The 13,807-nt window shown below is 42.5% G+C and overlaps 1 protein-coding gene across 6 annotated transcripts in view; it reads left to right on the top strand.

The window, feature by feature from the left end:
* LOC121876856 (protein disabled-like) overlaps positions 1-13,807 on the top strand; it is a 245,410-nt gene that overhangs the window by 174,373 nt on the left and 57,230 nt on the right. For all 6 annotated transcript variants that reach the window (XM_042382542.1, XM_042382375.1, XM_042382608.1 and 3 more), the window contains one exon: positions 7,023-7,196. In XM_042382542.1, coding sequence (XP_042238476.1) covers positions 7,023-7,196 — 174 coding nt within the window. The remainder of the gene's footprint in view (positions 1-7,022; positions 7,197-13,807) is intronic.

The raw sequence follows: 13,807 nt of genomic DNA on the forward strand, positions 1-13,807 counted from the left end.
GATACTACTGTAATTTGTAATTGAAAGTAATACTGTATTGTAATACAGTACAGGAGTTACAGCTTTTATTACAGTAGAAGAAATGGCCTTGTAAACCAAATTTTTTTGCGGTACTCTATATCTATAATCATAAATTTATGTTGTGCTAATCCTTAAGGTTTGACATTTATTGTTAGTCTTTTAGTATGAGACATATGTTGCAGTGATATACAATATGCCATCTGTGGATAAGGATAATTCATTATATTACATTACCTGTACATGTAAAGGGAATTGGGAATGTAAGGAATATTTGTGTGTGTGTGTTCTGGATGATTAGAGTAACATATATAAGTACATAACATGTTCTGTTGTACAGTAATCACATATTTATACAAACAGTTTGCTTCCCAATTACCAACTGTATACATTACTATACAGTTTAAATTTGTGGCATTTCTGAACAACTCATGTACAGTATAGTACACCACCAAACCCAGGAGTAAGGTAGCCTTGGTTAATCCCAAGACTTATCTACTCCCAGTGGCAACCATCACTTTTAAAAGGGAGATACTAGTGGGAGTCAAGGTTTCCTGAAGGCTGAAAGTCTGATTTGTTTAGCCACACAGCTCACTATGCAACTTGTACCTCAACTCTCTCTGCTACTAAGAAGTCTTGCCATACCACGTACCTACCTCAGCCACCAGCCTTACAGAAGCAACACTGTCGTCCTGTTGTCTCTGCCATTGAAAGAAGCTTTGTGCCTGTCTCATATATATTTTTTTTAAAAGGAACACCAGGCTGTTGGGCTAGGCCCAGATTTTAAAAATGTTGTTGCTATGTGAAAACATGCAATATCTCATACGATTTTGGGTACAATGTCTTAATATAAATCATACTATGTTATTTTCAAAGAGTAGTGTGATATTGTGAACCTCAAGTTGCAAGAAAAATCTACACTATCGTGCAACGCCATTGGCCAATAACCACAGGTCATACAAATCACCCTGAATCTCACAACCAATCACAGCTTGCTTCGATAATTACATAACATGTAAACAACACCTCCACTTATGAGTTGGTCAACATCACACACCACCTGAACATTGAGGCTATGGCGTTGTTTCCTGTTCACATATAAGGCTTCATCAAATATGGGTCATTTAATGGGTGTATGTATGGTCTACTCCTTAAAAGACTTACCAGGTACTTGGTGTTTATGATTACTGTCCTTGTTCTTGGCATTTTAATATCATTCACAGCCTATCTATATAACCACAGGGTTAGTAAGTGCACTTACTGACACTGGATTGACTTATGTCTGTGGAATCTCCAACCACAGACTGGAAACTTCCACTTGCATAGAATTTTTTAGCAGTGAGGAGTTGTGTGGACAGTTAAAGTCTGTAATAATGTAGCAAGTATTCATCACTGACGATGGTAAGCTGCTGCCTGCCGTACAATAGCTGGGATTGTCATACCCAAGTTGTTGTGCATGTAACTTTTTTCCTAGTACTTAGCTTGTTTGCTCTGTTACATAGATCAAAGAGGTATCATTATTCCCCAGGCACTTCATTTTCTTCAAAATACCTTTAAATTAATATAGAATACCCAACTTGAAGTAGGTTACGAGTGGTCGAGTACACTCGTAGCTCTATCTTGTAGCTCCCCCAACTTGCTATATGCGCAGACTGCTCCGAGATGCGCTACAATACTGAAATACTACCAAGTAACTCCCTTTACAAGAAATGGTAGATAGTGCAAGGTTTTTAAATTTTAGGCCCTGGTCCTTAGCAGATGGAAAAACACAGTGTACTGTACTCTGCCAACCTATTCCAAGCTGGCATGTGTTCTGATACACTTTCCCACATCAAGCAAGAGGATGAGCCCTCACGATTGGTGAAAACCATCTTATACAAACAAAATAGACTTAAATTTTTACTAAGAAAGGTGTTTCCCTCTTTCATACCTACTAACCCATAGTTTGGTTGCTAAGTTACAAAAAAACACTTGCAATGATATGGTATCCGATGTCCCTCTTCACTCGTACAAAACAGTGGCAGATGCCCACTGGGGTTTCCACCAGGTCGACCTCGACGAGGATAGCAGGCACCTCACCACCTTCATAACACCCTGGGGTCGTTATCAGTACTGCCCTACGCCCATGGGTCGTTGCTTAGCATCCGACGCCTACACTATGCGGTTCGACAATGACATCCAAGACCTGCCACGCAAGCACAAGTGTGTCAACGACACACTCCTTTATGATGCCAGCGTGGAGGAGGCCTTTTGGCACACCTACGACTTCTTGGAGTTGTGTGCCAAAATGGGCATGACCCTCAAGCTGGAAAAGTTCCAGTTCTGCCGGAAGGAGGTGGAGTTTGTGGGTTTCCACCTGGGTTGGAACACCTACATGCCCACAGATGACCGTCTCTCTGCCATCAGGAACTTTCAAATGGCGGCACAGCCTTCAATTACTGACTTGGTCTTGGCATGGATTTGTCAACCAGTTGGCACCGTTCCTGGCCACAGCACCCATTGTGGAACCTTTCAGGGACTTACTCAAGAAACCCTCCGGGAAGAAGGTTTGCTGGGATGACCAGTTGCAACAAAAGTTCCTCCAGGCCAAGGAAGTGATCTGCCAGCTTGCCAAGAATGGGCTAGCTTTTTACGACAGGACTAGGCCCACCACCGCCATCACGGACTGAATTGAATTGAATTGAAACAGTTTATTTAGCCAGAAAAGCACAGATACAGAGTGGATAATAATAACAATATTTACATGGCTGAGCCAGTTGAGAACCTGGGCTCTCTTTTAGGCATCTGATATATACTATACATTTATCTCAAGGAAGTATTATATAACATTTAGTATCATCTGGAATAGTACAATAGCATGGTGGTAATAAGAACATCTCATAATGTTACCACGGTTATCACTTCAATATTTATTTATTTTTTTTTAGCTTATTTTTTATTTATATTATAAGTATAAACATAAATTACAGTGGAATTAAAAAACATAACTATAATGGGGGAGCAGTACAACATGGGCTGTATAGTATTAAGGTTGAACAAGAGGACAGAGCCGTCAGGATTATGTCTAGTTGGCAAATATGTTTATTGCAATGGTAATTACTTATCTATTTACATGATAATTTCCAATAAAACGGTTTTGATAGTACAATAAAAGCAGGCACTGTAAATGTATAATAGGTATTACAAGAAATATTAAAACTTAGACAATAGATTTTTTTTAGAGATGATTTAAAGGAAGGGAGCGTATTCTTTGCTCGGATTGGTGGGGGTAAGTTGTTCCACACCCTCACACCGTGATATTTTATGGAGGTCTGGGACTGAGAGGAGCTCATGGGTTCCTTAAGTTGTATCTCTGATTATTCCAGAACTGGAAATAATTATTGTCAAGCAATTGATTGGTAGATTTGTAAACAAAGAGGGCACAGCAGTCAGTGTTAATATCTTCGAATTTTAATATTTTCAATTTAGCAAATTTTTCGTTTGTGTGATGTTTTTTTTTTCAAGTAGGTCATTGTCCTGTATTTTTCAAGTAGGTTATTGTCCGTACAACTCTCTTTTGTGCAGTAACCAGAGATTGTGTTTTTGGAGAGCCAGAGGCCCCCCATAGTGTGTGACAGTGTATCAGGTGTTGGTAAACAAGATCATGATAGATTTTTTTCATTGCTGTGAGAGTGAGTGACTGTCGAGTGTGATACATGATACCGCACTGTTTATTGACTTTACTGTGAATGGCTTGTATGTGGTTTCTCCAGTTAAGTTTCCCATCAACAATAACTCCGAGGAATTTAGTATTTTGTTTGTGTTTGAGGACTGTATTACCAAGGTACAGGGGGTCCAAGTCTGGGGGTAAGTTTTTCCTTCTGTGAAAGATCGTGTAGTGGGTTTTCTCAAGGTTTAAGGTCAGTTTATTACGTAATACCCAGGTCCTGATTTAGTCAATTCAGTGTTCATAGTCCTCATCAAGGAATGGAGGTCTGAGTTGCTGGCATAGAGATTACTATCGTCTGTAAATAAGTTGTATTTTATGAGTGTGCTGGCATGGACTATGTCGTTTATGTACAACAAAAACAGTACTGGACCGAGAATGGAACCCTGGGGGACGCCATACAAGATTGGCGAGGAGTCAGATTGGTGATTATTATAGTAGACATACTGCATCCTGTTGGACAGATATGAGGTAAACCAATTTTGAGACAGGCCCCTAATGCCATAATGTTCAAGCTTTGAAAGGAGGATGGTATGGTCGACAGTATCGAAGGCTTTCGAGAGGTCCAAGAATATACCGACTGTGAACTGACTGTCATCAAAGGAATTTGAGATGTCATTAGTAAAGGATAGCAGAGCACTCTCAGTCGACCTTCTAGCTCTAAATCTAAACTGGGAATCTGTAAAGATGTTATTGGCATTGCAGAAGGAATTTAGTCTACGACATGCTAGCTTCTTAAACTGGAGTAGGGATGGCATTGCATTCGTCATTCTCCAGCAGTACTGCACGTGCTCCTCTGTGATCGCACCTTTCTGCTGCAAGGGTGGATGGCGCCTCGCGCTGTGTGGGAGCCGCCACCTGATGACCGCCGAGACAGGATACGCGGCTGTGGCTTGGTGTCTCCGAAAGGCTCGGTTGTTCCTACTAGGATGCTCCAACCTAGTCCTAATAACAGACCATCGTCCCCTGGTGAAGCTCCCAGACATTGTTAATCCACGTCTCTTCCATCTGAAAGAGAAAACGCTGCAGTACAGGTTCACAGTTCGCTACTTACCTGGGAAGAAAAACTGTGCCGCCGATTTTTGTCCCAGTATCCCGCCCTTAAGTCGACCCCTGACGACATGGATGACGACCAAGATGAGGGCCTGGCAGTGGCCATGGTTGAAGCCACTGTGGCGGCTCTGGACTTCAGCGACTGTGCCACCTTAGACAAGGAGATGGTCCTCCGAGCGTTACTCGAGGATCCAGTCTACCAGCTGTTAGTGGCCAAGGTGTTGGCTGGCGACTGGCACCCCCACAGGTCGCAGGAGATTGCCTGCTTAAGGCCATTCTACAATGTCAGGGACAGGCTATCCACATCTCGTGTCCTGGTGATCTACACCTTCGACCAGGGTTGTGTATGTCTGGTCATCCCCGAGGTTCATCCGTCACCTTCATGCAGGCCACCAGGGCCTTGACTCTATGCTCAGGAGGGCCAGGCAAACTGTCTACTGGCCAGGACTGGAGGGCGATCTGCAATATCACCGGTCCTCCTGTGACGCCTGCAAAACCCACTCACTTTCCCAGCTACCTGAGCCCCTGCTCCTGACGCCACCCCCTGAATACCCCTTTCAGCAAACGGTGGTGGACATGTTCCAGCTGGAGGGACACATACAGTATACCTGGTCTTCGCCAACAGGCTGACTGGGTGGCTTGAGATCGCTCACTTCCCCAGTGGCACCTCTTTCAGTAAGATTATGGCTCAGCTTAGACGCTACTTCACCAGGTGGGGTGCACCCGAGCAGATATCCACAGACGGTGACACTATCATGGTCAGCGAGGAAATGATGGAATTCTTCCGGAAGTGGAGCATCTCTGTCCGTCTGTCTTCCGCGCAATACCCCCAGTCCAATGGCAGAGCAGAAGCCGTGATATATACTGCAAACAGGGTGCTCCGTAACAACACCGGGACTAATGGGAGCCTCAATGTCAACAAGGTATCTCTCGCCCTTCTCCAGTATCTCAACACTCCCTTGCGTGGTGTGGACGAGTCTCCGGCCCAGCTGGCAACAGGTCGCCAGCTCTGTGATGGTGTCCCTACGGCCAAAGAGAATTTAAAAATCGACAGACATTGAAGACAGACACTCCGCATACGAGAACTCCAGATGGCTCAAGACCACGAGGAAGTCCTTTGACAGCGTGGGGGTGTTATCCGCCATCACTGCCCCTTGGTGCCTGGCAGCCGTGTCAGGGTTCAGAATCAGGTCACTAAAGCCTGGGACAGGTCAGGCACTGTCTTAGAGGCCCTCCAGAACCTTCAAAATGCCGTGCGGCTAGATAGTTGCGACTGCATTTCGCTCAGGACCCGTGGCCACCTGAGGGACATGGCCCACCCTCACACGCCCACCCCGTCAGGTACTGCGGGTTCACCATCGTCACCTGTACCACCACCTCCACAGCAGCACAAGCCAGCCCGTCCCCGTCAGACATATAACAAAGCCTCAATGGCTTTCGGACTTTGTTTAGTGTAATGTTCCCTGTTCATGTATGCCGCTGTGGTGTGCGCTGTCATGGCATTTCCTTTCATACTTTTTCTTTCTTTTTTTTTATTAGGTTTAGGCATTTCCTATTGTTTATGTCATTTTCGTTTGTTTTTAGTCAGATCGTCCAAGTGCCTTTATTTTTTTTGTCCTCATCCAATCTTGGAAGGGAGTTGTAAGATGTAGACATTATTGTTATGTTGGCGCTACTTGGGAGCCCCTGGTAGTGGAGAGTCTGCGGCGTCAGTTGCCGCCTGTCAGGCTTGTAGCTCGGATCTCTACATTAAAGTTCTCGACCGCTATACGGTGTTTTTCCTTTCCTTCAAGAAAACAGCTAACAGAAAGTAAATAAATGCAGTGTTACAACTTTGTAATGTTTTGGAGGACCATATGAGTTAAGTGCTCAAATAAATTTGCCCCCTAAAAATGCATGATATGAAAGGACAGAATTCAAAACAACCAGGGCTATATTCATAATGATAAAAAAGATACATTCCTGTACTTCAGTCATTGAAATTACATGTGATATTGGAATTTATAGTAGACATCCTTATAAACTAGAAAATGATCCTGCTGTTGCAAAATTAATACAAAATAAATAAAGTATGGACAGTTTTCAGATACTGTACTGTAATTGTTTTGTTTTTCTTCTATTCTCCATGTAATCCTTGATCTTGTACATGACCAAAATTTCAATGTTGAGTTGCCTGACACTCCATTACCACAGAAGTTTTAAGAATATGGTAAAATGATATTCTAATGCTGAACTTGTTCCTCAGGACTGCCTGTACCACCATCCAGTGCACAAAATCTCCTTCATCGCCCAGGATATGACAGACACTCGGGCTTTTGGCTATATTTTTGGCTCTCCTGATGCTGGCCACAAGTTCTTTGGCATTAAGACAGAGAAAGCAGCGAGCCAAGTGGTTATAGCCATGCGCGATTTGTTCCAGGTAAGAACTGTAGATAATACTGTAGTATTTCAATTTTGCACATGAAGCTAATGCTTTACAGTTTTCATTTTAGCTCTCATTTGATATCTCACATATGAACCTACTGTTGCATAGAACATTTGTAATGCTCAATATACATTAACTGTATAGAATTTAATGGACAATTATTTGCTACAAGCAGGATGCCTGCATCCTACCCAACTAGTTGAGCATAGATTTAGAAGTTGTCCTGATATCCAATATGGAGTGATCAGACTCAGATTAACTTACCGCATACATAACTTTAGTTTGCAGAAAGTGGAAAGCCCTGTATAGTATATAAATACACTTTACCTTCTTTACAATTTTTTTTATGTTTCACTTGCTTTGGTAGATAAAACTTGGGAAATCACAATCAAGAATTTTGCCATAGTGATTACTGTACCATGGATCACTCAACTAATATTGAATTATTGGTAATGAAGCTAAATATAGTTTTCCCACTAAATCAGAGCAACAACCCGCTATAAAGCCCTGCAACTAGTATTTTGGATCATCATCATCATCACAGTTGTATGGCCACTTTCCATACTTGTGTGGATTAGCCATGGTCCGTGATTGCCTAATGTCATGGTATTCCTGCTGTCGTTAGGAAAATTTGAAGCAGGTATTACAGTTAAAAGAAGACCTTCCTATCACCAACATATTTTATCAGCATGGGAACTGAATACATTCAGTAAACACTGAATTACTTGCACTTATTATTCTCAAAAAGGTTGATCACACTAGGCATCACTACTGCTAATTTGATTACTAGTCTAGAACCACTGAAGAAAAGTTTCCTGTGTAGTCAGTTGGTAATAAAACCCAAGAGAGAGAGAGTTTATTTTTTCCCACACAGTAATTATTAATTTGCCAATTAGATAAAACTTACACTTACGTATTACTCTAAACCTAGTGTTTGTGAATATTTGGTTAATTTTCAAAAGCAGATCCCCCCCCCCTCAAAAAAAGATGCTGATGTCAGAGATCAAAGTGTACAATAATTTAGGCATCTCTCGCTATACGAACGTTCGATACGAAAATTCGCTTATATGAATTTCCTAAAATACCACCTCTTTTTCGTGTTGCAAATGCTTCCCCGCTTATACAAATTTGGGTCCTGGCAAAAATTCAAATCACACGCCCCCAGGACTTGGCGGGGGCGGGGGCGGCCACACCCCCCTAGCGCTCTCCATACCAGGCTGAGGTAGGAGTTATTTGATGTTTATTTTTCAACTCATAATTTCAGGTAAATAAACATAATTTTCTTCATATTTTCTTTTATTCAATTACATGCACACACAATCCTACATACAGAATGTACAAAAATAAAAACAAAAATACATTTATTATTATAGGTAAAAAACATAAAGGGAATAAACATTTCTTCATGCACCAGCGAGAGTTCGCAAGATGAGCTGGGGGGAAATATGTTCTGGTTATTTTTCACCTCGTAATTTGGGATAGATAAACTTACCTTTCTTCACTTTTTTTTTTCTACGTACTCAATTACATGTAAACACAGTCCTACATACACTTGTCAACCATCAGTGAGACAAGACGTGCCTTGAAGACGCTCCGGGTTTTGGCAGCCAGGCCGAGTCTGTTTGCCCCCCCCCCCTCCCCCGTTATATCCTAATGCCCTACCAGCCTTACTACACCAGGATTTATTCAGCAAAACATTCAAGTGATCAGTGCAATGATTGATTACCAAACAGTGTTCTGATAATGCATCCCAAGGAAAAGCAAAAAAACACAGCAGTGTAATACCAGATAGTGGGCACTTTGTCGGTCACCTTCAAAGTGCTAGTGACAAGGACCACCGCGGTGTTTACATATATCATGGATACTGTGCCGGCGACCGTAGGCGCCAGAGACAAGGACTCAAGGAGTTTACGATTGACAAATATTAACAGATGTTTACCGGTGTCAGTGGCCCTCAAAGTGCGGCCAGTGAGTTTATGGCCACCAGGGACAAACACTTCCGTCCGTCCACAACAACAGATATCAGCAGATGGCCACCAATTACTTACTCCAAACGCTCTCTGTACCTTCTAAAGCGTGGGAACCGTTATCCTGATGGCAGTGTTATCGTGCTACTCAAGTCACTGAACATATTCCATGCGCGCAGCCGTAGACAGGGGCGTCATAAACAAAAGCCCATTAGGACAATAACCTCCACTAGGAAACCAAAGAAACCCACCCCTGACAGACCGTACCATTACACTGAATTTCCACGGATATGGAATGATCTCCCGTCTTTACTTCCCTAGCTAACAAGTTTGGTGAGCTGGCAACCACAGTCAGGTCAGTCGCTCCGAGCGTAGTTGCCATTTGTGAGGCTTGGCAAATTGTGCCTGAAACGTGTCATATTGAGGGATATCAACTCTTTCATCACCTTCGTTCACATGGATGCGGAGGGGGCGTTGCCCTCTTCTGTCAAGATGACCTACGTCCGTCACGCCTGGATGTTCAAGTCCCAGTAGATGTGGAGGCATTATGGGTACGTGTTGTGCCACGGGCCCACCCGTGCCACACTCCTTCCATCATAATCTGCGTGTCATACCATCCGCCTCGCTCACCCACCAGAGACACTCTTATCAATCATCTCATTACCACCTCAGACCTCCTCAGAGTTAGGTACCCTTGTGCCAAATTAGTGTTAGGCGGGGATTACAATGAAATTGACACCACTGATATCCAGGACCAGCTGTCACTATCACAAGTTGTGAACTTCCCCACACACGGTCAAAATACTCTTGACCTTATCTTGACCTCCTTAGCGAATCAGTACCAACCACCTCAACCAATGCCTCCTATCGGGTGTAGCACACACCTATCAGTGCTCTGGTCCCCAGCTGCCACTCCCACTCAAGTACAGAGACCCTACATCAAGACCTACAGGCCGATTACTGACTCTGCAGTGCGTCTCTTCGGGCAGTGGATTGTTCACCATCCCTGGACTAAAGTACTTAGTGTGGATGACGTGCACACCAAATGGATAAATTATGCCAACACCACCACCACCACTTCTTCCCCGAGAAGTCTGTCAGATCTCACCCAGCTGATGTGTCCTGGATCACACCTCGGATCAAAAGACTTATGCAACAGAGAGACAGAGCCTTTTATCTCAATGACCACAACCGCTACAGGTCCCTTCGCAATCGAGTCATCTGCGAAATACACACTGCAAAGAAGTCACTACCCAACCAAATTGCAACACCTGAAGCAGACCAACATCAGTCAGTGGTATGGTAAGTTTAAAGAACTCTGTGGACTAAACAATAAGACACACCCCCCTCCCCTTCCTTAGGCATCTCACTAATGTTGACTCAGCTGAGCAATCAAATAACCATTTCGCTACTATATGCCAGACACAACCAATCTCCCTCCTTACCTACCAGCCCCCTTTCCCACTGAACCGGTCGAAGAATTTGAAATAGCAAAACGTCTGGACAAACTGAAGTTAAAACGCTCCACCACCCCCATTGACTTCCCAATGAAACTCTTCAAGGAGTTTTCCCCAGAGCTTGCTAAACCCCTCTGCTCCATCATCAATGCTTCCCTCAGTCAAGCCAGGTGCCCAGCTGACTGGAAGACTTCATATGTGTCACCAGTGCCCAAGTTAATCAGCCCACAATCCTTAAATTAGCTACGACCCACTGCAATCACCCCAATACCCAGCTTAATCTGTGAATGTTTTGTTTGACTGGGTCTATGCTGATATTGCAGGTGCCGTAGATCCCCAGCAATTTGATAATATGAAAACTTCCTCCACCACTCACTGTCTTGTCAGCTTTCTCGACTACATATACCGCCATCTGGAGAAACAAAAAAGTCTGTTGCTGTCGCCTTCATTGACTTCACCAAGGCATTCGACCTAGTCGACCACAATTTAATCATCAACAAAGCAATCAACCTCGGGTTTCGAAGAAGTCTTATACCATGGCTTACAGACTTCCTCAGTAACCAACGCCAAGCTGTACGCTTCCGAGGGGCTGTCTCCACCTTTCAGTCACTCACCTGTGGCGTCTCCCAAGGCACCAAGATGGGACCACTATGCTTCCATGTGCTTATCAATGATGCCCTAAGAGAAACCCCTGCTCGCTGGAAATATGTCGACGACTCCACCATTGGGATCAGTGTCAACAATTCTGCTCCCGACTATACCGCCCTTCAGGATTTATTGAACCGTCTTCAAAACTGGGCCACCAACAACCACATCACCATCAACCATACCAAGACCATGGTTATGCACATCAACCTCTCCTCCGACGTTGTCCCACCCCTTCCAATACTTCAGGTCCCAACACACTTCAGGTATTAGATTCCACTAAGCTCCTCGGCGTCACCATAGACAACAAACTAAATTGGAAACCGCACGTCAGTGAAGTTGTCAAATCCTCCAGTTTCCGTCTCCACCTCCTCCACTGACTCAAGTCCCTCGGAGTTCCTGCCCCCAAGCTCCTCAGTGTTTACTCAACATTCGTACTTCCCAAGCTCACCTATGCCTCCCCTACCTGGTCTTTCTCCCTAAATGCCGCACAACGTAAACACCTAGAAAAAGTGCAAATGAGGGCATGCAAGATTTTTCTCTCCCCTTCCTACTTCACATATCAAGAAGCGCTCAACACACTGACCCTCTCGGCTCTCACTGACCATTACCACGACCTCATCTGCAAATTTGGTGAGAAGCTTCTGCACCATCCTCAACACCGGCTCCTACCACCACCCATTCGAGCACGAATTGATCGCTATAAGAACAGCCCAGTCCCAACCATTGTAAAAATTATCAATAACTTGTAATCAACCAGTGTATTCACTCCCAGTCAATCTTACTTTTTGCACTGTCACTGTGTTGAAATGCCCTGTAGTTTGAGCTTCTCCCCACCTAGTAATATATCATATTTGTATCACTTATGTTACTTGTATATTATCCTTCCCGCTGCCATGCTCTTTCAATAAACCGTTAATTATTTTTATTTATTTATTATTTTATAATGTGTAAAAAGAAATATATAACAAGGTCAAAAACATAAAGGAAATAAACTTCTTTGTATGTATGGGGGAGCGTTGCTAAGGGTTGGCGGAGAATTGTCCCCAAATGGACTGGGTTGCTATGGCGAGGCTTGAGGGCAATCATGTGTGACGCAGCCAGTGTCTGTGCAAATGACAGCTATGTTACACTTTCATTAATTTTTCCCTAATGGTTGTAGCTGCATATTTTCATCTAGATAGTATTTTTGCTAATGTTTTACTGTGTCAGGTGGTAAATTACAGCAGTTGTGTACTATTTATCATTAATTATGTAAGTAGTTTTGTTTTTATTTTAGTTTTTTTTTCATGAACTGATTTCTTGTTTTGGGGTATGATATTGGAGTTTTCTTGTTATTGAGGAACCAAACCCTATTTTTCCCATATGTTCTTTTATTTGCTCTTTGAAAATTCACATAACGAATGGATTTTCAGGAACCTAACCCATTTGTATTGCAAGTGATACCTGTACGTTAGGTCTTCACATTCACATACTAAACCATATTTTCTTTCAAGTTGTTGAAATCTTGAGATTTGTTTAAAATTGCCAGAATACTGTATTTCAATGCCTCAAATAACAAAATCCCACACTGTGGTTTCATATAACAGTTAGACTATTTTACAAGAATTTAAACTTTTTTCTCTAACATACCAATAATTGAAATGTTATTACAGTATAAAGAATTATATTTGTAAATTGTTTTATAGATTTGAACAGTATTACCCAAAACAAATGTGTGCTGTGGATATTTGAGGTGACTCAATAACTGTACAGTATATGGTTAGCGGACTCCTACTTTTACTATAGTAACTACCTTCCGGCAGTACAGATGATGTTTTTGCTCCATTTTGGTAGGACAACACTTAAAGGCATGTCCTAATAGAAAGATAGCAAAGATGATAACACACAAACTTTTAAAACAAAGTACAAGTTGGACCCTGCTAATCCGGGACCTGGTAGTCCGGCAGCTTCGATGGTTCAGGATGATATTTGAATCTGTTTATAAGCTTTGCTTTATCATGTAATATTTTAAGTTAGATTGCATATGCTTTACTTTATCAAATAATGTTTTACAGGTTCAGGTATCAGTAGGCCTATAATATATAATTTCCACTTTGCTTTTTCTGCCAGTCTGCTTATTTTTGTGTCACAGTATACAGTAAACTTGTGCCATAACACTAACACTTTGTCATAAATCTAGCCCAGTAAGCTTGGGCTAGATTTATGCTGATGTAAGTTGTATTGGTACCAGTAATAGTACAGTATATTTTATGCATTTTTTTGGCACTTTTTTAACCTTGGCTTCGATGGTTCAGAATTTTCGCCAATCCGAAACCGGTCTGGTCCCAAGCTTCCAGGATTAGCGAGGTACAACCTGTACTGTACAATGTTAGTCTGATGCATATAACTGTACGGAGATTTTCTTTTGAACCTGGTTTCATTTGTACCATATAATGGGGCCAATGAGTTGAAGAAATTTCATAGATGCCTAATAAGTGGGGATAAACCTCTTTTATTTTAATTTATTTATATTTTATTTATTAATTTATTTATT

This window comes from Homarus americanus, unplaced genomic scaffold (genome assembly GCF_018991925.1).
Source record: "Homarus americanus isolate GMGI-L3 unplaced genomic scaffold, GMGI_Hamer_2.0 scaffold51859, whole genome shotgun sequence".
NCBI classification, from domain to species: Eukaryota; Metazoa; Arthropoda; class Malacostraca; order Decapoda; family Nephropidae; genus Homarus; species Homarus americanus.